This window comes from Pogona vitticeps, chromosome 1 (assembly GCF_051106095.1).
Source record: "Pogona vitticeps strain Pit_001003342236 chromosome 1, PviZW2.1, whole genome shotgun sequence".
Lineage (NCBI taxonomy): Eukaryota > Metazoa > Chordata > Lepidosauria > Squamata > Agamidae > Pogona > Pogona vitticeps.
In genome coordinates this window covers 41,762,334-41,786,595 of record NC_135783.1, presented here as the reverse complement: position 1 = coordinate 41,786,595, position 24,262 = coordinate 41,762,334, and the positions used below count along the sequence as shown (strand labels likewise).

At 40.3% G+C, this 24,262-nt stretch overlaps 1 protein-coding gene across 5 annotated transcripts in view; it reads right to left on the bottom strand.

Moving 5' to 3' along the window:
• The window catches only part of RBKS (ribokinase), a 72,067-nt gene that overhangs the window by 34,440 nt on the left and 13,365 nt on the right, over positions 1-24,262 (bottom strand). For 4 of the 5 annotated variants that reach the window (XM_020793118.3, XM_072991325.2, XM_020793119.3 and 1 more), the window contains exons 2-6: positions 21,552-21,684; positions 19,472-19,535; positions 15,524-15,586; positions 7,425-7,589; positions 937-1,028 (exon numbers count right to left, since the gene is read on the bottom strand). In XM_020793118.3, the coding sequence (XP_020648777.3) occupies positions 937-1,028; positions 7,425-7,589; positions 15,524-15,586; positions 19,472-19,535; positions 21,552-21,684 (517 nt within the window). Of the gene's footprint in view, positions 1-936; positions 1,029-7,424; positions 7,590-15,523; positions 15,587-16,926; positions 19,096-19,471; positions 19,536-21,551; positions 21,685-24,262 lie in introns of those variants that run through there. The other variant, XM_072991328.2, reaches the window with a different exon arrangement.

Below are 24,262 nucleotides of genomic sequence, written 5' to 3'. Positions count from 1 at the left end.
AAAACAGGCAACCAAGCTGCTGAATTAACTTCAGACCTTATCTACATGGGACCTCACACTTCATAACATGCTGAGTTCAATGGAAGAAGGTGAGTTCAACATGACTAGGCTAAACAGAGGCTTTCTTATTCCTTGGACACAATTCTTCCCTGACTCCTATGCATGCAGAAGAATCGGTATGAGAGAGACCTGGGCTTGGAGAACTGCAATCAGGCTTCTTCTCTCAGAAAAAGATTCTTGGGAATATAATATGACTGGACAACGCTTTCCACTCTTTCAGACAGGATTCTGCCCCAGCAGCACTTAGAGATGCTTGAGGATCTGGGACTGTTCACAGACAAAGCAACTGCTCTGCCACTGGATTACAGTAATTGGAGGAGGGTAGACGAGATAGCCTCCAACTCCATTAAGTCAAAGATGGACAGCTGTGCCTTGTGGACATGGTATGGAGGAAAGAGGACAAACTCCAGAGTGATTCAGCAACATAGTTGGCCATTCTATATACTGCTTTAAGTAAGGCAGTATTTGGGTGCTGTTTCACCTTTGTCTTGCCTATAGGCTTTCCACAGCCAACTGGTTAGATGTGGTAGGAATAGAATTCTAAATTAAACTATTATGGTATGCTGGGTTCAAAACAGTTCTTCTGATGTTGAGTCTTTAGTTTAAAATGCACTCTGACGACAGTACTGTTTATGTTTTGTTCAGTTTTGGAAGCCACAACAATCAGTAAGGTGGGAGACAAGGATCTGTGGGAGACTCATGAGTTCTGAATCCAGTGATCTCCACATCACACCAAATAAAGACAGCCACACAAAAGGCAGTATTGGTAGAACCTGAATATGTTCTTTCAATTCAAAGGCAACACATGCCATTATTATTTTCCAAGTTTTACTTAACTAGAGTGTCCAAAATCACTACCATGACAACTGAACTTACCTCTGTTTCATTGCAGCAGATGATGTCAGAATGGGTATAGAACAGTGGGTCTAGGTCAGCAAGAGCTGGAGCAGGATTAAACAAAGTCTTCACTGCAAGAAAGTGGAAAATGTTGTCTAAATCAATGGCATGTAATGCCTGAAGATGGATAATTGGCCAGAACCCAGCAAACATTGTGTTGTTATATGGTTCAGGCAGTTTCAGACCTACATTTCTTCCCAGATATACAAATGATTTGCAGATGCTACAAATTCCAACAAAATAGCCTATTTTCTAGCATTACAGAACAGAGTACATTGCAATAATGTTCGTTTAGGCAATGTTTTCACAAGAATATTCAAGCCCGCAGATGATCATTGTGTTTCTGTCATCAAAGAAAGCAGAGAGGAATATTAATTAGCAAAATGAAAGCTCTGTTGAATTTAGAAAAAAAGAAAGTTCAATTCATATTCATTTCTTTAGTACTTCTTGAAGACACCTATCCAAGAATGACAAGGTGATTTGCTGCTGTTGATTTAAAACTCAACTCCATTTAGCAAATGGAATTCTGTGAAAAGACCAAGCACAAGATTCAGTTCTTTCTCAGGAGAGGCTGATTCACTAGGGCCACAGATCCTGCTGTGTTCCTCTCTTAGTGAACCCCTAAGCTTGCACTCTGTGTGAGCAAGCATTATTGTATGTGTGTGTGTTTGTGTTGGGGGTAAGGGAGAGGGAGGGGGAGAGAAAGAGAGAACAAATGTGGTGAATGAGTCAACTGCCTTGCTTTAAAACTAGGGATAGAGGGAAACAATGGGAGGTAGCAATGTTTCTAATTTGCAGACTAGCCGTATTTTTTGCTCCTTAGAAGAATGAACAGGATGAGGCAATGTTTGCCTGAATACATGTACATGTGTATATGTATGTGAGTATACACCTATGTGTGTCTAGTAATACCTGCCTTTGCACTGAATCTGCCTATCATACCTGGCTGCTCTACTGTTGGCTACTGTGCCTTCTGCCCTACTACCTTCAATGGGTGCCACTGTTACTGCCCTTTATTTGTGTTGTTGGCTAGTACCACAGGACACTGAATACACTGATCTCATCAAATTCTGGAAGCTAAGCAGTATCAGGTCTGATTCGTACTTGGATGGGGCTCTACCAGAATTAGCAAGGATCTCTACCTAGGATGACAAAAGTGTGCTTCTGGGTCAGAGGTACTGATAGTCTGATTTGGAATATGACAGCACTCTGTGTTTCCATCATATGCAGAAGAGTATCCTTCATCTCATAATCTCTTTCGAAGACAGCTGGACTTTCTGACCCCTACTGTATGGATTAACCTATACAATATAATCCAAACCAATTTCCAGATTAGAAATCTAACATGCAGTGTATGATTTAGGTAACTGTGGGCACCCTTCAACCTTCAGCTTGAGGGAATAAGGAGAAAAAGCAAATAGTTGAGGACCCCTTTTTCCTATGATGGGTTGTTAACATAGAGAAATAAAAAAAGTTAGTTCAGTGGACAGAAGCAAAATTAAATCAAAGTGCTGCAATCACTGGGATGCTGGGTTAGAGTTCAATCGAGATCCAGAATGAGCAGTGTCGTGGGAAAATGGGCAGAGTCTGGAAGACTGGGCAGGACTCTCTCTCTCTCTCTCCCCCTCCCCCACCCCCCACCCCCCAATCTTGGTAGGCTGCATGTAGAACAGAGAGGTTCCCCACACCAGGCGAAGAATGTAGAAAACTCCCTACTTCCAGATACCATTGGCAAACTTCTGGAAATAGTTGAAGACAGTCTTCATTCAGAAGAATCTGCTGCGGCAGCTCTTGTTTTTCTTTTGCATCACAACTTCTATTTAGCATCCATTAACACCTCTTCCCTATCTACTAACATGCCAGACAGGGACAGAACAACACTCCATGGCCCCAAAATGCATGCTATTTTTATTTTGGTAACTCAAAAAGACAACATTATTTTCCATTACGGTACAAAAAACAGTATGTAAATAAATAAGAAATTCAATTCCTAAAAAAATGACTGGTTTAGGAATGTGGGATATTGTGCTTCTCTATCCCTGGCACAGAATGTCAGGAAAATATTTTCCTGCTGCTATGTTGCCTGCAGGAAAAAGAATGTTAAACTCTACATAGCAAAGGACAGCTTGAATGTTGACAACACCAATGTCATCAATGAAATGGTCTATAGCAGTAGTTCCCAACCTTGGGTAAACCAGATATTCTTGGATTGCAACTCCTAGAAACCGCAGCCAGCACAGCTGGTTATGAAGGCTTCTGGGAGTTGTGGTCCAAGAATACTTGGGTTACCGATGGCCGGGAATCACTGGTCTACAGAATGCCCTCTTGTACTCACTATCATTCACAAAGAGACACCAAGCAGAGCGTGATTTTTTTTCATCAGTTAACCACTTCTCAGCCAAACACAAAACAACATTCAGGCCTGTTTTTCAAGTTATCTAGGTAGCTATTGCTTGGGGGAACAAAGTAATCAAAACACCTAGGAGAAATGTGTCTTTCAGATTAACATGGGTACTCAGGTCCATGTCTGTGCAGCTGGAAATAGTGGATTGTTAATCCCCAAGCAATTACATACATTTGAAGTGCTTCTCTGCCTTGCAACCTGGTGCACAACACTCCCAGCCATCTGTACTGAGAAAGAAACCTCAGCTATGTTCCTTCACAACCTGTAAGTGATGGTGCTACAGACAACCAAGTGCTTGAACTCTTGCCCTGTGATTATTTGACCTGTGAATGTTGTGAATAGTGTCCAATATATCAGATATTAGGCTGGTATCGTAACCACTGACACTGAATGTCAGTCCTTTTAATGCACTAGTATATGCACTGAGCACTGAACTTTAGTAGAGGGTGTGGCTCTGCCATGACCAGGAATGGACAGCACATAGGGTGCATGGTCTTCCTGTTTTGAATTGGCTACAAAACAAAGTGTAACTTCTTTAAAAAACAAGTCCCACAAGGAGTGTGAAGCTTGTTTTAAAGCACAGAAGCCTGCAGAAAATGTCATTCAGTTTTAAAACAGGGTATATATTCTCTGTGCAATTTGTTTTCAAAGAAACTGTGCTTTGTTTTGCTGGCAGCAGTGAGATGCAACCTCTCGCTGGCTCAAAGAGTGACTTGCACCTTTTCATACCTATGGAAGTTGCCCTCTCTTGCTTTAGCCTATGCTGAGAAGCTGGGGCCTAAAATGTTTTAACTTCAACTGTTTCCCATGTAACCAGCTAAAAGGAACAAGAACAACAGCATTCACATCAAAGTGCTGCAGTCACTGGGATGGCAGGTTAGGTGACCGAACTTGACATCGCACCATGTAGAAATGCCACTGTGGTGCTCTTTAATGACCAGTGGTAGAACAATGACACAATGCCAAGTGTATCGATTTGTAGCCTATAAAACCAAGACCAGTGAATGTGAACAAGAGGGCTTATGACCACAAGCTTCTGTCTCCTCAGGCCCCTCTTTCTTCTAGCTGTGACATCTGGCGTGTATTTGTTCCAATACAAATAGTCTAGTGTGCTTCCTAACGTAAACTGTTGCATTAAACATGAGAAGTCTGCAGACTAAGGGAAAGGAACTAAGGGAATTAAACAACACACTGTAGTGGAAGGAGTGTTTTAAGTCTCTACAATGTTAACAAAGCATTTATGGAGACACGATTATACGAGGAGACTTGGCTTTTTTGCCTGTCATTTTAGGGCACAGGTAAGCAGAGATTTGCTAGAGTTTGGGCCTCCCTTTGAGGAAAACAGAATGGAACAGACTCCTTGAGTGGTCCTGATCTTCCAATGCGGTAGTTGCCTGCACTAACTTGTGAATGCCTTTTTTGTTTCTTTTTGGATGTGGGTGGGTCTAACACTTGCAAGAACGAATGAAGCATTTTTGCATTCTCCTTTCCTGCTATCAAAAAGTGGGGTGGCAGCAAAAGGTTTTAGAGGGCCTTTAATGTGGTCTGCACTTCTGTGGACTGGAATTTATGACACTGGATGTGTGAGGCTGATGCTGCTCCTTAGGTACAATGACTTGGAAATAAGTCTTTTAAGATAGGGCTGCACAAATTGTGGCCCAGATGTTGATGACATTCCACTCGCAATGATCCCTCACCCAGGCTGTTTGGAGCTGATGGAATCTAGAGTTTAACACTGTATGGAAGACAGATCAGGCCAAAACAAAAGAAAAATAAAATGTAAAGAAGACAAAAATGTGGCGCCTTAAGGACTAACTGCCATATTTTAATGTGAGGTTTTGTACACAATTCCACTTCCTTAGACATGAGAGTGGGACTACTTGGCCAATATTTATACATTTATGCACAACCCCAAAACGAGAAGTGGTCCCAAAAGAGCAAGGTCCTTGTTTTGGGGCCATGTATAAATATTTGCCATGTAGTTTGTTCAAAAAAGCTCACATTAAAGTACAGCAGTTAATCTTTCAGGTGCCACTAATTTTTTGTCTTCTTTTTTTCCTTTGTTTTGGCCTGATATACTAGCACAGACTAACACAGTTATCTCTTCTAAAACTACAGCAAGGGAAGGGAGAAGTTCGCCAGTCCCATTTTAAGCCAATGTCTTATATATCTATAGTATAAATTAAAAACAGAGAAAGAAAAGTAGTTACTTTCCTGGACTACAGCTCCCAACCTCCCAACTAACAGTGATGTTTGCTAAGAAATTCTGAGACTTGTAGTCCAAAAAAGTAACATTTCCGGGCTCTGAAAAAAAAAAAGGTAGATTTGACGAGGATGTACCTTCCAGAATGAAAACCATATTAGTATGTTGCAGTGAAAATGCTACAGGGTCCAGTAGCATTGGAAAAAGCCAGCAATTATGACAAATGCCTAGGCATATTGCCATATAAAAAACCTAACCGGGCGAAGGGTGAAATTAGAATTTCCGCCTGAAAATTTCCATCATTTCTCCAGCTACAATGGTGTTGGTACAACTGACAAGCCTGCCAACATCTGCAACATCCCTCTGCTGCTATCTTAAAGAGTGTTCTGAGCAGAAAGAAGATTTTAAATAAATCATAAATCAATGAATTGCTGCTAACCTAACCCTATTAGGACATATGAGAGTCAGCGTGCTATAATGGAAGGATGGGGGAATGTGTGGCCTTCCAGATACTATGAGACTGGAATTCCCATTATAGGAATAAAGGACCATAGGAAGCCACTTTCGAATGAATGAGACCTTTGGTCCATTTTGTAGGCTGGCAGTGGCTTTCCACAGTTCAAGGCAGGATTCTTTCCTTCCTGGAGGTGCCAGGGATTGAGCCTGGAACCTTCTGCCTACAGAGCATTGTGGTCTACCATTGGACAGGCGACTCTTTGTTCACATCAATCACTGCTGGATATCCTGGCTTTGGCTGATGGGAGCTACACTCCAGCAACATCTTTAAGACCACACATTCCATGCCTCTGGTGGAGAAGATACAATGCTAGACATGACTGCTGAAGAGGCACGTTGAAAGCTTCACTTGGGTCATGAAACAATAGGAATGCACTCGTCATCTCTTGGCCTGGTCTTGTAAGCGTGTAAAATGAAAGAAGGAACCTCTATATCCTGCTTTGAGCAACTTGAAGGGAAGGATGAAGGATAAACAGATAGGCAGAGAGACAAGCCTATGTATCTTCTTTGAATGGGAAGGTTATTCCCTTAAAGTCCTGTTGGGTGCTTCACATCTGACTGGCTAGTGTTCGAAGTGAGATGCTTTCTTTCTTTATTCATATTAGAAACACAATTTAAAATAATGGATGTGTATGAAATATAGCTAAAATTAAAAACAAACAAAAATGTAAAGATAATTAGACTATATTTGACCAGAAATGGGCTACTTCAATAATGTTATCTTGGCCATTTGCTAGATCTAACCGACTAGATAGGTGGGATATAAATCGAATAAATAAATAACTCTTTTGTCCACATGGTGGGGCATAAACTTATGCATGCACATAAGGTCCCTTGAGTGGTCCCATCTCAGCATAAGTGAGATGCTGAACTTGATGGGACTTTTAGTCCAATACAAGATATCATTTTTTTACCTTTCCGCAAAATAAGAAAGATTTTGACCACTATGACTACTTTTTGGATAGGAAACTGTGACTGAGATACCCACATGCTCATGCCAAAACAGTGAAATCACAGGCGAGGCTAGGATCCAACAGGATATTTCTGCTGCTGACAGCCTGCCTCTAATAGCAGAACGGGAGGCAAATTGAGCCCCTTTCCAAAAGCCCCAAACTAATGTTCAAGTGGCAAAGAATGCTGCAAGAAAAGAGAAGAAAATTTTGGTGTGATAGCTAATGCAGACCGGAGTACCTCTGCCCAAACTGTAAGGCCATCCTGGCTGTCTGGGTGCTGAATTCCAGTCACCTTTCTTTATACTCTTGGGTTTTTCTAAAGAGCACTGTTGCTCTGAAAAGGAAGCTAAAACAAGAAAGAACAGATGATTAAGCCCCATGACTGGTTTACCTCCGCTGGCATGTGCCATTTTCAGAGCTTCCAGAGAAACAGCTGGAGTTATTTCCAGCTGGCAGACCACCACGTTGGCTTTAGAGATGACATGAGCAGCTCTCTTTAAGTCATCGAAATTCAGAAGCAAATTTGCTCCTGCCACAATGACAATGAAGTTCTGCCCTGAAAAATAAATAAATACATTCATTAATTCATTCATACATACAGTACGCACATAATTAGAACTAAATATACATGATTTTCCTCTGTCACTTGTCTCCTCTGTCAGAACTTATACAGCTCTCCATTTCAGTGAAGCATGCAGAGGAGAACATGCTGCTGAATTGTCGTCACATAATGCATTTTTTTTGTGGTTTGACATTTTGTGAGGCTCAAGACTGTTCTGTGAAACACATGAAATAGGCTGGAAAAGTAAACTGTTCCATAGATTCCCAACCATTCAGTAAGAGGAAATTTTACCTGAAATTTGTCAGTGGACTTGTTCTTATTCCTACCATTTGAATGAAATTCAATGCATTACCCTTTACATGGCTCCTTAAAGAGTAAATGTCACTTCAGTTCATTTTTAAAGAATTTACCAACATTTACAAGATACTTTGCATTTTAAACAAATTTAATGTAGGAGAACAAAATGGAAAAACTATACCGTTTCCAGATCCACTCATCCAGATACTGCTTTAAAAGGATGCAGGTGAGTTGTGAATTCTTATCAAAAACAAGCTGAAATAAAACCCATACCTAGCTCTGCTCAAAACTGAAAGAACAGTATAGATTCCATATTGGCCTTACTTACCATTCTATTTACATGCATTTTTTTTTTGTAATTCCATAGAGAAATTGGCCCAGTAAGTACTTCATCATCAGGGAATGCCCTTGATAGTGGCAAATGCCTGCATCTAGATCAGAGTTTAGAAAAGTTACGGTACTTTTCCAAACTATAACTCCCACAACTACTGGCCGTGCTGGCTGCAGGGTTCTGGGAGTTATATTCCAAAAAGTAACCTTTTTGAACACATACAAGAAGACTTTAACCAACCACTATAGAAAACTTTATAAGAAGCTGGTTTAACCCATGCTTCATCCTACGCTTTATGTATAGTTCAAAGATTCTTGCATATAGTCTACAGAGAAATCAAATGTCATTTTATTTGTTAAAAAAGATTATGCCTTTCCAATGTACCTGAGTTTCCATAGCTTTTCATTTTAGGGGCAGGAAGGCTGAGTGTAAATGTTCATCAAGCCAAATTCTCATTATATCCTTGCCTAGTGACCCTGTTCATTTTACCCACTGATTTATCTTAACAGAAGCGAAAATAGGCCACTTTACGATGCTGGAGGTTCACTGCCTCGCCACCTCAAGATTATGCTCTTTGCCCCCAATTAAAATAAATTAAATTTACTAATGTGCCCCTAGAGAGCAAAGTCACCAGTTCTGAGCATCAGAAGCAAACAGGAAGAAGAAACATGTGAAGGTCAGTATCAGAAAACTCAAGGACGAAAGCGACATGTGATGGAAATGAGGCAAGAATGCTTTCCTGAATTCACACTATGCTTTCTGCAAATACTGTACATCAGTCTTTCCCTATCTTGGGTAACCCAAGTGTTCTTAGACTGCAGTTCCCAGAATCCTTCACCATTAGCTGTGCTGGCTGTAGTTTCTGGGAGTTTCAGTCCAAGAACACCTGGGTTACCCAAGGCTGGGAATCATGTTCTACATAGTTTTCAATATACAGTAGCGGTTAAAACTAAGGGAATTCATATAGGTTTCAGCATATTTTTCAGGAATGAAACAGGACCCATATGCAGGGCCTAGAATAGGGCAATGTAAGAATTCTTAAATAAAACATATAAATATGAAAGTATCCCTTATACTAGAATAATCCAATTGCTTAGCATTCCTGAGAAACTCAGTGCCAGCTCTGTAACAATCTGTCTCCAAACCTCTAGTCCCAAGCAGCCATTTTGGGATCATTTCCAAAAGCATGTTTCAGGCTAGATCTCAAAACAGAGTGGATGGGGTGCAGATGTTTTTGTGCTCAGTGATGGGAACGGCAACACACTTCCATAAACTTTAAACCCCAAGGCACCAATTGTACACAGTCTGGAGAACAATAAAAATCTCTAGTTTGAAAACTTTATTAGTGTCCAGGCATCAGTGCTGTGTTCTTCTACGACCCATCAATATGTAAACAATATGGCACGGCATTGAGGAAATACACAGCGTAATGACCTCACAACATAGCTAAACTTTACTATGTACTGCATCAAGAGTAAGAGGAGACCTTGACAAGGGGTGGCTGTTTTTAGCAACAAACTCCATTTCTCAAATCAATACCTACCACCCACCCTGAAAAAAAGGTATATACTGTATTCTGGTGTAACGATTTCCATAACTAAAGACTTCCCCTTCCCAGTCTACAGTCCTGAGCAGCTTCTCAACAATGATGGTGTGATTCACAGGAGGCTCAGGACCTTAGGGGGAGAAATCAGAAATGTTTGGTTTCTGAAGAATCACTGCAACTGATGACATCATCAGCTTTATGGGGCTTAAATAACTTATGCAACAGGATTTCAGCCAAAATTTTGGTATAGTCTCCTGGATCTCCCCACAGGAGGCCCTTCCAAAAATTGCTGCAGCTGACGATGTTATCAGCCTTATGTAGTGTTTCAGAAGCACAAGATGACATGCTGGCATATTGGTCTCAGGAGCAATATGACTCTTCTGTCTTGGCTTTATCCTTAGATTGGACCCCTGAGGTACCTGCAAGGAACTGCCCCTCCTAGAAGTACTTATCCATTATTGTTAAAATTAAAATCTAGCTGGATTCCTTCATCTACATTCCCTGCCAATGCTAACATCCATGGTTGCCAATCATGAATGACTACGTGACAGAGGATTGGCTTAGCCTGCAAACAGAGTGACATTTTACAAACACAGTATTTTTCTTGAAAGGGTTTTCAAAGCGCCTTGCGTGCAAAGTGTGCCCCCCCCAAGAGAATGATAAGAATAACAGAATCATCTCACAGGGATGACTGGTTTATAAAGCCATCAGACTATTGAAATTATGCCTTAAATATTCTTGTTGAAGCTTACGTATGTTGTTTAAAGCCCAGGATTTTTTCTTTCCTTTCCTCAATGAGACACATCCAGCAAAAGAAATATGCCCAACACAAATATGACAGTCAAGAGCTTCTGAGTTGTACCCATTACCTTCTGCATAGCTTTCTAAGAACTTACATAGGAAAAAGCTGATTAGAGCAGCTACTTCAAAGGTGGAGATCAGAGATGGCAAATATAACTTTTTTGAACTACAATTCACAACCATCCCCAGCCAATGATAAACTTTTCATATCTCTGGTGAATATAGCATTAATGATCCAGCTTTTGAAGATGTAGCCATGTTAGTCTCTGCAAGCACATCAGACAAACAAAAAGCCAAAAGACAAAAATGTCTTTGAGGTGGCATAACATTTTTGTCTCTTGGTTTTGTTTTGTCTTGTCTGATATACAGCATTACTGAAACATTAGTTCAAGAACTGCTGGATAGCGCAGTGGTTTGATCTCTGGCTGTGGAGCCAGACATTCGGAGTCTGATTCCCGACTATGCATCCTTGACAGGGTCTGGACTCATTGATCCATAGGGTCTCTTCCAGCTCTGCAGTTCTAAGTTGTTGTTGTTGTTGTTGATGATGATGATGATGATGAACAGAAGCAGATCAATGATGGCCCTCCAGAGGTTAATGGGAAATACCTTGAACCATCCTTAACCACTGGTCAGGCATATATGGGTTATTGGAAACTAGTTCACTAGATCTGAAGTGAATAATACCCACTGCAACATTTTTCCAAACTTAAGAAGTAAAAAAAAACCTGGTAAGTGGAATCGCACTGAAGTTCCATCCAGATTTAGCAATTAACTCACTGTTCTGTTTGTTTTTTAAAAAGGAAAGAAAAGAGAAGAAAAAGTAGAGAGAAGACAATTTTATTATGAACCGCCCTGAGTAGACATAGTCTAAAAGGGCAGGATAAAAATCCAATAAATATATAAATAAATAAAATTAGCAAGGACAAGAAAAAGCACCTTAAAAATTAAATATGGGCATTAAATAGGGGCATTAAAGATATGGAAAAGTTGAAGACTACATCTCTAGAACGTGATGTGTATGCAGTTCCCATGTTATTTAATTTTTCAAACAGCCCAGGCATGCACACACGTATTAAGAAGTAAGCCCCACTGCATTCAAGAAGACTTTCTCCAAGGAAGGCACATACGAGAACTGCAGCTTGAACTAGGGAAGGAGACAAAAAGTTGCCACTTTGGACATTTCTCTTCGAGCAAATTTTGTATCCTTGATTTTTATATTAATATTTGCTTTTACCATGAAAGTTTCTTCACTGGCTCTTAACATGCCAATATTTTAGTGTTCTGAAACCACTTGGGCCTATTTACTTGCTTTAACTGAAAAAAAATCTTTGTTATAGCTAACGATCTCATTGCTTTTTCAGTAAGTCAATTGTGCTAATGGGATCAGACAGCTAACTAACACATAAAATATCTTGAATAAATGCAATAAATAGGTGTACTCTGAGTGACCTAAGCAATACATGTCTTAATGGTGTTGAAATCTCCAAAACATCAAGTAGATAAATAGATTAGCAGGCTCCATTTTGTAAATGTCACTCAATCTGGAATGGCCAAGTATTGCTATGAGACCACAGTCTGGGAAGTTTTTGGATTCCAGACCTCAGAATCCCCCATCCAGTAGGGGTGGATTCTGGGAGCTGTAATCCAAAATGCCACCGCTGTTGAACCTCTGTACCAGAGAAGTAGTGATCATGCTATGGCACAAACATTTAGCTACAAAGAGTGTTCTGCTTATACATATACTGTTTCACAGCTTAAAGCACTCTCTGGGCAGTTTACAACTTAATTATGCAGGCTACACATTTTAGGTACTCATTTTACTACGAAAGGATGGAAGGCTGAGTCAACCTTGAGCTGGCTACCTGGGATTGAACCCTGGGTTGTGAGCACAGTTTTGGCTGCAGTACAGTAGTTCAACTACTGTGCCGAGAGGCCCTCTACAATCATAACAGCTGCTGCAGGATTTTGTGTACTGTTTTCCAAACAATCTTTCTACAGTGAACAAGAAATAGCAGCTCACTAAGTGACAGTGTGTAAACACTCAAGATTAAGTTGTGGGTGTAAATCTGTATGAGAGCTCCTCTTATGTACCAGCTGCATGCACCCTGTGATTTGCAGCGGCTGCCAAGTTTATTAAGCTAGCACGCACTAGATTCAGGTAACCTTTTTCCATTCCTCTCTAGAGACAAAGTATGTGTACGGCACATTTTTTCTTTAAAAAGCTTTTTGCTGGTGTCAAGGTACACTTAAGACTTCTGTACTTCAGCTTTGGCAAGCACAGAAAAACGTATGACTTCAGCTTGCATGCAATGATTAATGAATGGCAAAAGATCCAGTTAAGCTGAAGCAAGCGTGTGCCGGTTTCCAAATGTTTGGAGAAGGGGCAGCTAATCTGTCAGAGGTGATGGTCTTTAGGTAAAGCTGTAACTAGCAATTTTGGCACCTGCAGCAAAGAGTGGAAAATATACCCCAGGTCTACTCTGAAATTCAGGATATGAAAGTAATACAAGAAATAAGTATAGCATTGAATACCAGCTGCTGGTCCCCCACAGTGGACCAGCAGCGCATCAAAGCGGTAAAAACAAATCAAAAGTATTTATCGATTGAACGATCAACATACACAACATACACACACACTCACATATAAGTATGTACTTATCTTGTTTGCCAAACCATAATGAGCTGACTTTCTGTACTGCCCAGCCCAGAAGCCTAGTCTCATGAGACATAAGTAGACTAACCTTCCAGCCCTCCAGCTGAATGCTGCCTACTTCTCAAGTTCAGGCAGGAGCCTGAGTAGACCAGCCCTCCACTGCCTCAGTGAAGCCTGGTACACTGCCTACCTGTTCTCTGCATTTCCTGGCAGCCTGACCTACTGGACCAATGGGCTACTGAAAACTGGCACGCACCTCAGAGCCTAGACTACTGCCGTCTGCTCCTATGACAATCTTCTACCGCCTGACGAGTCTTTGAAGTCTGGAAGACAAAGTATGCCCTCTAGTTTGCCCTGGTTGCCTTGCCTCACTATAACAATCTCCAAGTTCTCAATCCAATGTTCCACAGTAAGAACAATGCTACTTATTGGGCATTATGAAAAAGTAAAATGTAGGCTGACTTTCAGACTTGGCTCCCAGAGATCTCTGCAGGCAGATACTAGCACAGCTGTGGACCTCTGCTGAGGTGCTAGAGCCCTGACAGCTGCTCATCACATACTGGTGCAAGGCTTCTTATGTCTATTGCCAAATCATGGCACTCTCAATTAAATGAGATCCTTTCAAGTTCTGAGCTACAACTTGTCACCATTAGAGAGAGCTGCCAAATCTAAGCAGAAATAGAAGCCCTGTCCATTTCTTGGACAACCATCTGTCACATCTGTTTTGAATTGGATCTTTGCATTCAGCAGGGAGTTGGACTTGATGGCCTCTTCCAACTCAGTTACTCACCAACTCTATGCTAACCTGTGTGTGTCTTAGGAGCAGATCTTTGCTAGGTTTCCTTTGGGAATGCGCATGAGGCAATGGAGTGCTGTCCCTGGTCTTGAGAAATCAGTCCTGAGCAGCAAGGTCAGGCTATCACTACTACTTAACTGAAATAAACATGCCTTCTATTTTGCCAATTGATCCTTTGCTCACACTTAACAAGAATTGGCCTGAGAGAAAAGAGTCCTGTGGAATTTGATCAAGGATAAAAGGAATCAGCCACAGATCAGCTACTCTTACTCTCCCCCCCCCAAAAAAAAACTTGTGTGGATGTTTTTGTATGATTGTGTAACAAATAATCCATGCTTTACAAGCAGAAAAGCTGATCCATGTGATAACCTTCAGAAAGCATCTGGAAAGAAAGACACCACAAGGAAGGATTAATGTTAATGTTGCCGGGGCCTGCTCAGATCCAAACCCTCCACTGTTTCAAAATGAGTAGCTGGAGCTCTTCATAGTTTCAGGCATTTTTTTCCTCAGCCTAGATGCCCCCAATCACTTAACTACAGATGCTATGAATAAAAAATGGAAGGTAATACAAACAAATCATAAGATCTACCACTTCCCAAGCTGTGATAGTTTTTGCCCAAGCTGGCAAGTCTCCATGTTGACTGGGATGATGAGAATCATCGACAAACACATCAGGTCAGAGAAGACCTAACCAACAATACACAAGTTCATATTGATCTGGTTTCACTTTGGTTTTACTTGAATATGGAATCCTATGAACACTAACTTCAGAGTAACTTATACTAAATACAAGACATATTTCTTACTCCGGGGCAAATAAGATAGGGCTGTACTGGCTTGTTTACTTTGCTGTTTCTAGTGATTCTTTTTCTCAGGCAATGGGAACACTGCAAAATCTTTCTGTGAGGTTTGTGAGAAAAAAACAGAACATGAGAACACAGATTTACTAATTGATGAAATGTTTTTTAAAAAAAGACAGAATTCTACCACAAAAAAAAGAAGTTTAGTCCTGTTCTTTGTATCAGACAGTAGCACCCCATGCAGTCCTGAGAGGAACTGCAGTTTTCAGATAACATTAAAAAAACGTTTATGTAATGTGTGTGGCTATTTGAAGGCATCCCCCATTTGAAGGACTCTTTGGTCCAAAAGCAGTTCAAAGACCTGTAGGAAGGAGAAGCAGAGGCCTTGAAGTGATCACTCAGGTTAACAGCAAGCACCTGAATGACAAGCCAAATAGACATAGGTTGCTTGGTAACCGTTTCCCCACAATAGTGAGATCTATTGCTTTCTTATTAACTGCAGTAACCATTCCTTAATTTGCATCCATAATGAACAAATCAGCACATCAGATTTTGCTACTCGCATCCTCTTCTGTCCCCGTTTGGTGATGCATTTTCTATTTCTTGGGTAATGCATAAATGGCTGCCTTAAACAGAGGTCCACGCAAACATATGGCCAGTAGTACAGGAAAATTTATTCCTCAAGGCTCCTGGAGAAGTACCTGCATTGTCGACAACAATTGAAGCAGCTCCAGTGGCAGCAGCATCCACTTGACCTACAAATTCTAAGAAAAGGTAGGGAAAATTGAGATGCAACATTTTGGTACAGCTCATACAGTAAACCTAAAAATGAAACATGAGGCAATCTACATGGATGAAAATTATATTACAGTACTAACTACTTCATGAGCAGTAATGGTGGAGGGGGAGGACCACGTAAGTGTGAAATTATATATGTAAGGCTGGAAACTGAAGGTCCATGGTAATTTATTATTCCATCTCAACTTCAATGAAAGTTGAACTTCTAACACTGATTTCACCAGAAGCTGCAGCATTCATACTGGCTTATTTATGTCACGACAAACATTCATTCATTTCACCTACTCATTTTATTTATATTTCACCTTGCTCCCAATGGGACCAAAAGCAGCTTAGAAAATATTTCAAATACAAATATTAACAACTTAAAATGCAGTAAGTTACAACAGTAAAAGTTTAAAAATATTACATATTAAAACTCCTGAATAAAAAAGTTTAAAGCAATTGAAAAGTACATTTAGAAAGGTAAAATGTGTAAGACCCCTTCTTACAAACAACCCTTCCTCTATAGCTAGTCACTTACTAAAATGAAAAGTCTTTGTTGGTGAAGGACACCTGAGAATGAAGTTTCATATCCTAGGAGCAGAAGGCCCTCTCTCATGTTCCCACTAGGTAGCCCTGTGAGAGTGACAGAACTGAGAGAACGACCTCCCCCCAAATATCTTAAAACCCAGGGAAATATGGAGAAATGTCAGATCGCTTTGACCCAGGCTGTACTGGGCTTTATAGGTTAAATCCAGTTCCTTTATGTGATTATGATGGTCTACATTGGTGCACATTCAAAATTTCCCAGGCCTCTATAGGAAAGGTATCACATATGTTCTTCTTAGCTCAATTAACAGACAAAATATAAGAACAGAATCTTGATGAGGTCAGGCTAACAACAGATGCATACTTACCCACAATGCTTAATGGGGTTTACTTTATAACCTATCTTGGGAAGAAGAAAAACTTACTTTATTTGTGCCTTTCTTGAGTTTCCTGCCAGTCATATAAGTACACTGAGAAACTATGACTCCTAGTATTAGATACCCAGGAGTGGTCAGAATGTGGGCCTGTGACTTGAAAGACAGAGGTTCTAGTCCCCAGTTTGTCATGAAACTCAGTAGATGCCTTTGGGCCACCTAACTGTCCCCCACCCCCAATTTTTTGTGGGGAAAAGAGCCATGTATGCTGCACAGAGCTCCCTGGAGGAAAGATCAAGGTGTACCTAACAAACAAACAAATATTATGAGAGTGGGAAGGAAAAATAGATTCCATTTACTCTCTAAGCACCTTAGAATTCTACGGATACCCTATGCCTCACCATGCCTACTTTCTCTGGAAGCAAGAATATCTGGACAGAAACATCGAACTGGCGGGCTGTATGTGGGGAAACAAATCCAACTTGTCTGTTGTTCCTGGCAAGCTGGCTGGCTGGCTGAGTGAGTGAGTAAGGTGTCTGGATGTGGAGCCAGAGACTGGGAGTTTAGTTCCCCCCTGTGCATCCCAGAAGTGTCAGACTCTTTAGCCTCGGATAAGTTGCACAGTCCCAGGATGGCCTCTGGAAGAAGAGAATGGTCAACCACTCCTCTCTACCTAGAAAACCCTGAAAAAGGTTGCCATGAGTCAGAACTGACTTGAAGGCAGCCAATCATCATAATCATCATCATCATTCTTGCTAAAATCACACCTGAACTTTTCAGCAACAAGCACTAACTCACAACTGCAAAGGTGGCTATTTTAATTTGTTTTAACGGTCAAAACAATATGTCGAACAGCCACTTAGATACCATAGTCCACAACTAACTGAGGATTGGTTTGTTTGCACTACTGGCATTTGCCTACTAAGCTTTTCAGATTGAACAAAATAATTATAAATGTCTGCTCACATGCATGGGCTATACCTTGATCCTATCCATGTACACAAGGAAACAGGTCTCATTGTGTGAAGTGGGACTTAACTCCCAGGCAAGTAGGCACACAATTTTAGTCTAAAATGAATACATGTAAACAAATGGCCCAAAGTGTGTTGAATATTATCAACACTAATGCAAGTGTTGGGATCACTGACTTAAACTCCACTGTTACTAGAGTATGCTAACATAATGGCCCATAACATGCATTCGAGCCTGAATTCACATCTAACATATAGGCCTGATGATGGTTTGTATCATCTCCCATTGATTCATCTTGGAGTTCTTCTGCAAAAACTTTGGCCCAGTAATAGCACATTTGAGGGCCTCAGTTTCAGCCATGGAAGGACTGAGGAAGAATCTCATCTGAAACTTTGGAAAGCTGCTGCTAGGTCACTGTAGAAGAGGGATGGGTAACATGGCTCTCCAGATGTTCCATTAAACTTAGCCAGCATTGCCAGTGGTAACCAGCAATGAAAGTTGCAGTCCAGCCACATCTGGTGAAACATAACCTCCTTGCCCCTGCTTCTAACTATACTGAACAAGATAGACTAATGGTCTGACTTAGGATAAAACAGCTTTATGCACTAGAGTTTTGCACATGTACATATTAATGCAATTTAAATTAATCTGTATGTTATTCATTCGGCTGTTTTTATGTGGTTTGGAGACTGTAATAAATTCTTGATTGACCATCTGATAAGGCCACTTTCAATGTTTGCCTAATTGAAAATGATTACCTCAACAGTATTGCAGAGACAAGTGAAGAGATAAATGATTAATTGAATAGCAATCCTTCAGATCAGCAATTGAACAAACAATGATATTTAGTTTTACATATTGCACAACCCATGAAAAGATGAACAACTTAAGACTGCTTGCAAGAAGAGACATGAAATAAATGCTTTTGGTTAGCTGAAATCAGTTGGGCTTTGTTTGCAAACCTATGCATACTTGTTTGGGACAAAACTCCATAAAATAAATAAAACCAATATTGTACAGCCGCCCAAAGTGGTAGAATATACTAGATGGGCGGGATATAATCAAATAAATAAATATAAATAAATAAATACAGTATTAGGAAAAAAATGTGCACACAAAGGCAATCATGTAGTAGTTTTCCCATTATGACTTGTTGTCTACTGAGCACCTGCTTGGATGTGCAACATTTCCCCTGAATCAATTTAGAAGAGAACTACAATAGCCAGCCAACAGCACTGTGTGAGACCAACAGGATTCTAGCCATTGAGACTCACTGTTCTGTAACAAGCATAGGTCTGCCTTCCCAAGCATTTTTATATTTTCCTGAATTCTGCCCGTAGTGTTGGAGTGTGGGAAATGCTTGCTTTCCAGATGTTTTAGATTGCAGCTCTCACAATCCTTTACTATTGGCCACATTGTCTGGGGAGTTGAAATCGAAACCATGTGGAGTGCCAATAGTTCCATGCCTGTGACCTATGTCAAATCATGTCCTATTATTACACAGATCAATATTAAGAGATTGTAGATGCAAAACTGTGGTGGAACAATGGTGGAATGCCACAGACCCATAAGCATGTTCATGACACCAATGTACTAATTTCCCTGTCATACTTCATGTTCAGCCACTATACAGCACCATTCCTGCAGCTTAACAATTACTATAGCCAGTGGATATATGCAAGCAAATTTGTATAAATCATTTCTCAGTTTTCCTTGTATATTTGAAAAAGCCAAATGAAAGTTACTGGCCAAAATCTTGTTCAGTTTTTGCACTAGTATAATGATACCGGTGTAAATCTTGTCGGAAAATACCACAGGTTAAGAAATTAGAGCATGCATGTTGGATCATGCTACCCAGCACACAACAGTTAATTTCTTAATGTGTGGCGATTTGCCAATGATATTTATACAGAATTATGCACGCCAGCACAAGTAATAGGATTTCAACCAAAAGCTAAAATGTGAAACATATACCTGTAGGAATCTTATTCTTCTTGAAGTTTTCAAGGTAATCATTACCAAATGAATCCTTCCCAACCTGCACAGGAAAAATTAACAATAGCAGATTGTTCATTTCAAGCTCCCTATCAATTGTATACATGAGGCTTGTGAAAGTAAGAAAGTTTGCAGGAGGCAGTACAAATCAGGAGCATATTTTAGTGTGAAAAGTCCTCCAAGCCCAGTTCTGATACTGCAAGTAAAGTGTCAGCTCTGTGCCACAAAGCACCCTATCCCTTAGGTCAACAATAAGTGTATCTGTCTTAAGCCACTGTTTTGCTCCTGACTTAAGTTGGTGGCCCTTGAAATTCTAATTTAAAATTAAAAAGTCTGGAACCCTTGATATATCTATGTTCAAGAGGAGCAAATACACCTTATATCTGAAAATGAAATGTGTCATAAAATGAATTTGCTTTGCAAACACAGTTAACATTGGGAGAGAGTGAGGATTCCTTTAACACAGAATAATCCAGTTTTGTTTTTAAAAATGACACGTCTAATAAGATAAGATGGGATTGTCAAAATTCAGTTTCCAACTATATTAGCATTATAGATCCATACACTGTTAATATTTTTTTTAAAAAAAACAGTACTGTTATTAGTTTAGCAGGACTCCAAACCCTTCCAGAAACTATATCTGATATGCCTATAACTTTCCTTAGGATGCCCAGCCTAGGTTCAAGAGTTGTGATTTTCATTCAGTTCTGGTATACTGTGAAACTGATTAGAATAAACAAGGCTCATGGGGAGAGGATGACAATGCTGGGTGGCCTGTTAAATTTGGAAGCAGTTTCAGGATTCCCATAGATTCTTTGCCAAGAGTCTCTCTGCAAATAATAATTAAAACATTGACATGGGTCATACTTTCTAAGCTCCATGGAAAAAGCAGAAAATTAGGGAAGTGGAAATTTTTGAGAAGCACATTCGATGGAGCATACTTCTGCTTCAGACTATGCAAAAGCCTTTGACTGTGTGGACCACGACAAACTACGGCAAGTTCTTAAAGAAATGGGAGTGCCTGACTACCTTATCTATCTCCTGAGAAATCTATATGTGAAACAGGAAGCAACAGTTAGAACTGGATATGGAAAAACAGAGTGGTTCAAAATTGGGAAAGGAGTATAAGGCTGTATATTTTCCCCCTGCTTATTTAACTTGTATGCAGAATACATCATGCGAAAGGCTGGACTGGATGAGTCCCAAGCTGGAATTAAGATTGCCGGAAGAAATATCAACAACCTCAGACATGCAGATGATGCCACTCTGATGGCAGAAAGTGAGGAGGAATTAAAGACCCTCGTAATGAGGGTGAAAGAGAACAGCGCAAAAAATGGTCTGAAGCTCAACATCAGACCAGGCTGGTCCCATCACCTCCTGGCAAATAGAAGGGGACGATATGGAGGTAGTGACAGATTTCTTGGGCTCCATGATCACTGCAGATGGCGACAGCAGCCACAAAATTAAAAGAACCTGCTTCTTGGGAGGAAAGCAATGACAAACCTTGACAGCATCTTAAAAAGCAGAGATATCACCTTGCCAACAAAGGTCCGAATAGTCAAAGCTATGGTTTTTCCTGTCGTGATGTATGGAAGTGAGGGCTGGACCATAAAGAAAGCAGTCCGCTGAAGAATTGATACCTTTGAATTGTAGTGCTGGAGGAGGCCCTTGAGAGTCGCCTAGACTGCAAGGAGAACAAACCTATCTATTTTGCAAGAAATCAACCCTGAGTGCTCACTGGAAGGACAGATCCTGAAGCTGAGGCTCCAATACTTTGGCCATCTCGTGAGAAGAGAGGACTCCCTGGAAAAGACCTTGATGTTAGGAAAGTGTGAAGGCAAGAGGAGAAGGGGACAACAGACGATGAGATGGTTGGACAGTGTCATTGAAGCTACCAACATGAATTTGACCCAACTCCGGGAAGCAGTGGAAGATAGGAGGGCCTGGCGTGCTCTGGTCCATGGGGTCACGAAGATTCGGAGACGACTCAATGACTAAACAACAACAACATAAATCTATGGTCAGATGTGAAACCAGAAGGTATTTAGTCAGTACCTACCTTGCAGATCATGAAGGTTTTAGCGCCAAGTCGAGCTGCCTGTATGCACTGGTTGGCACCTTTTCCACCAAATCCAGTGAAAAACTTATGCCCATGAACGGTCTCTCCTGCTTTTGGCAGGCGTTTGGTAAGACTGTTGATATAAAAAAAGAAATATATTTTGTGTGAATTGACAGCTGAATTTCTTAGATGCATAAGCATAAGATTTACAGACTTCTTGCTGTGCCCACAAATTACAGATCCACAAAATACAGCAGCACAGAAAGCATTCAATAGGGATGAACTCCCTCACTATAAATATCTGAAGTCTTGCTTTTCAAAGCTTCTCTGTGTTTATAACTGCCACAAATAAAAGAAGGCCTTGCTTCTTTTTTTAATAACCTTGGACAGATTAATAAAAGGGAAAGGTCAGACAGGGTAGACAGGTCATAGCAAAAGATGAGCAAAAGGGGTGGATAATCATATTTTAAAGTTTCTATGTCTCAGGGCTGTTGAAGACATTTTGAAGATCGCTCATTCATAGGATCACCAGCAGCTGGAATCATAGAATCGCAGATTAATGGAGTTGGAAGGGGCAAATAAGGCCATCGAGTCCATCCCCCTGCTCAGTGCAGGAATCCAGATCAAAGCCGATCTGACAGATGGTTATCCAATGTTCTCTTGAATGTGGTGGAGGATTACATATATAAAATCCACATTATTGCATACGTAAAGCTCACTAGGAGGACCAGTGGGTTGGGTAACAATTCCACTAATATGTAAAACTTCAGTAGTGAAGAAAATCACTCTCTACTTTCTTAACTCTTATCTTGGGGTTCAACAATACTGTATTCAAATTTCTGATGATAAAACCAGCAGCACAACTTATGTAAAAATTACAGCCACACAGACACCTCATGAATTTGGGGATTACAGGTAGAGTTGTGTTTTTTTAATCACAGCTTCCAGAATCCCTCCAAAACTTGGGCCATTATGGCTACCTACAGAGTTCTGAAAGCTGTAGTCTACAAACACAAATTTGTTCACCTCTAATGCTGGATAACTGCAGTCTTATTGAGTTGTTATCCACCTAGTTATTGAAATTAATTCCTGCTTCTAAACTCCAACATGAGAAAGGACATGGGAAGTCTGAGTTCCTGATTACACAAGAGCAGGTGTGTAGAGTATAAAAATCAATGATTTTAAAAATTAAATTAATTTAAATCATAATTTAAATCATGATTTAAATCAAATCAATTTATTTTTATATTTTAGATTATATAATTCTTTAAAATTCAAATCAAATTCACCCTGCCTACACATGACCAGGAACTTTTCTTCACACAAGTCACTGTCCACATGGAAAAAATTATGACACACAAGAGAAAGGGCTAATCTCCTCTCAAGGCATGTTGATATAAGAAATGGCTAAGTGTCAATGAAATATAGGGTTAATGATACAGTATCTGTATCTCACAGCTGCAGGACAGACTTGATTGGGAACACTGGGAAGGTACAATTACAGTTCAACATTGTATGATATTTGTATAAAACAGCCTGCACCTTAAAAAGAAAATAAATGCATACATGGTTCACCTTTTTATCACAATATATGCTCAAGGCATTCTCAACAAAGCTAATAAAGTACAGATGATCTTCCTAACTGATCAGGCAACAACTGAACTAGACAAGCCTTCTAAGAAAAAGTCCTGTGTCCTAGAAGAAACTGTGTGAAAGAAACTGACATGAAGAGAAAAAGGTGCCTGAACTGTTAACGGGCACCATGTCCCAGACGGTCAAGCACATGCAGCATTATTGGCAGAGTCAGCCAAACACATCTGTAGACAACTACAGTACTAGGCTATGCTGAACTTTTCTACCCTTCTTATCACATTTCAAAGGTAAGGCAGGGCACTCTTAGCTGGCAGTGCCTCTTTTTTTCATCTCAAGAAGTACAGCTTGCCTAAGTTGTTATCTGTTTGGATGCTTCTGGAAGCATTGTGAAGAAACTCTACAAAATCTTGAGCATTGCACCTTTTGTGTTGAGCTTTGCCCCAGTGCTGGGAGTGTACAGGTTCCTAAAAACCTCTGTGCTTGTAGGAGCGGTGTCACAACAGTAAGGAAGCTCTTAAGCCAAAAAGGCATTTGTGCAAGCCTTCCCCACTTTTAATTTCTGCAACCATTTATCATCACCATATATGATAAATTAATATTATGCTACTACTGTATACAACCACTTTCAAGTCTGACTGGCAAAGCTTTGAGTGGAGCAGACCTTAGGTTAAGATACTCTGCTTTCTGCCTTTTCCTCAGCCATAGCCTGAGAAAACGGCTGCTGCTGGATGATAAGTGAATTAGGAGCCTGGTAAAGCTGGCCATTCATCAGCTGATGCGAGGGTTGCAAAGCTAATGGTAAAAGAATGGAAATATCTGAACTGTGTGAAGAAACACTGAAGAATATCCACAGGGATGAAAGGGGGAAATCAGTGATGATTCGCCAAGAAAACACCAAGAATATCATACATCCAGGAAGCTAAAAGAGATGCTTAGTACTTTGTATAAATATAATGATTGTCAAAGGAAATCTCCATCAAGGAAATGGGCCCAGAATTTTTCTCTCTACTTTCTGTCATTCTGGTTTTTTTTATGCCTGATAAAGTAGACTGTAAACGAAGAAGAGATCATATTGAAATAAATCAGTTAGCCTTTAAAGTGCCGCAACTTTCTCGTTT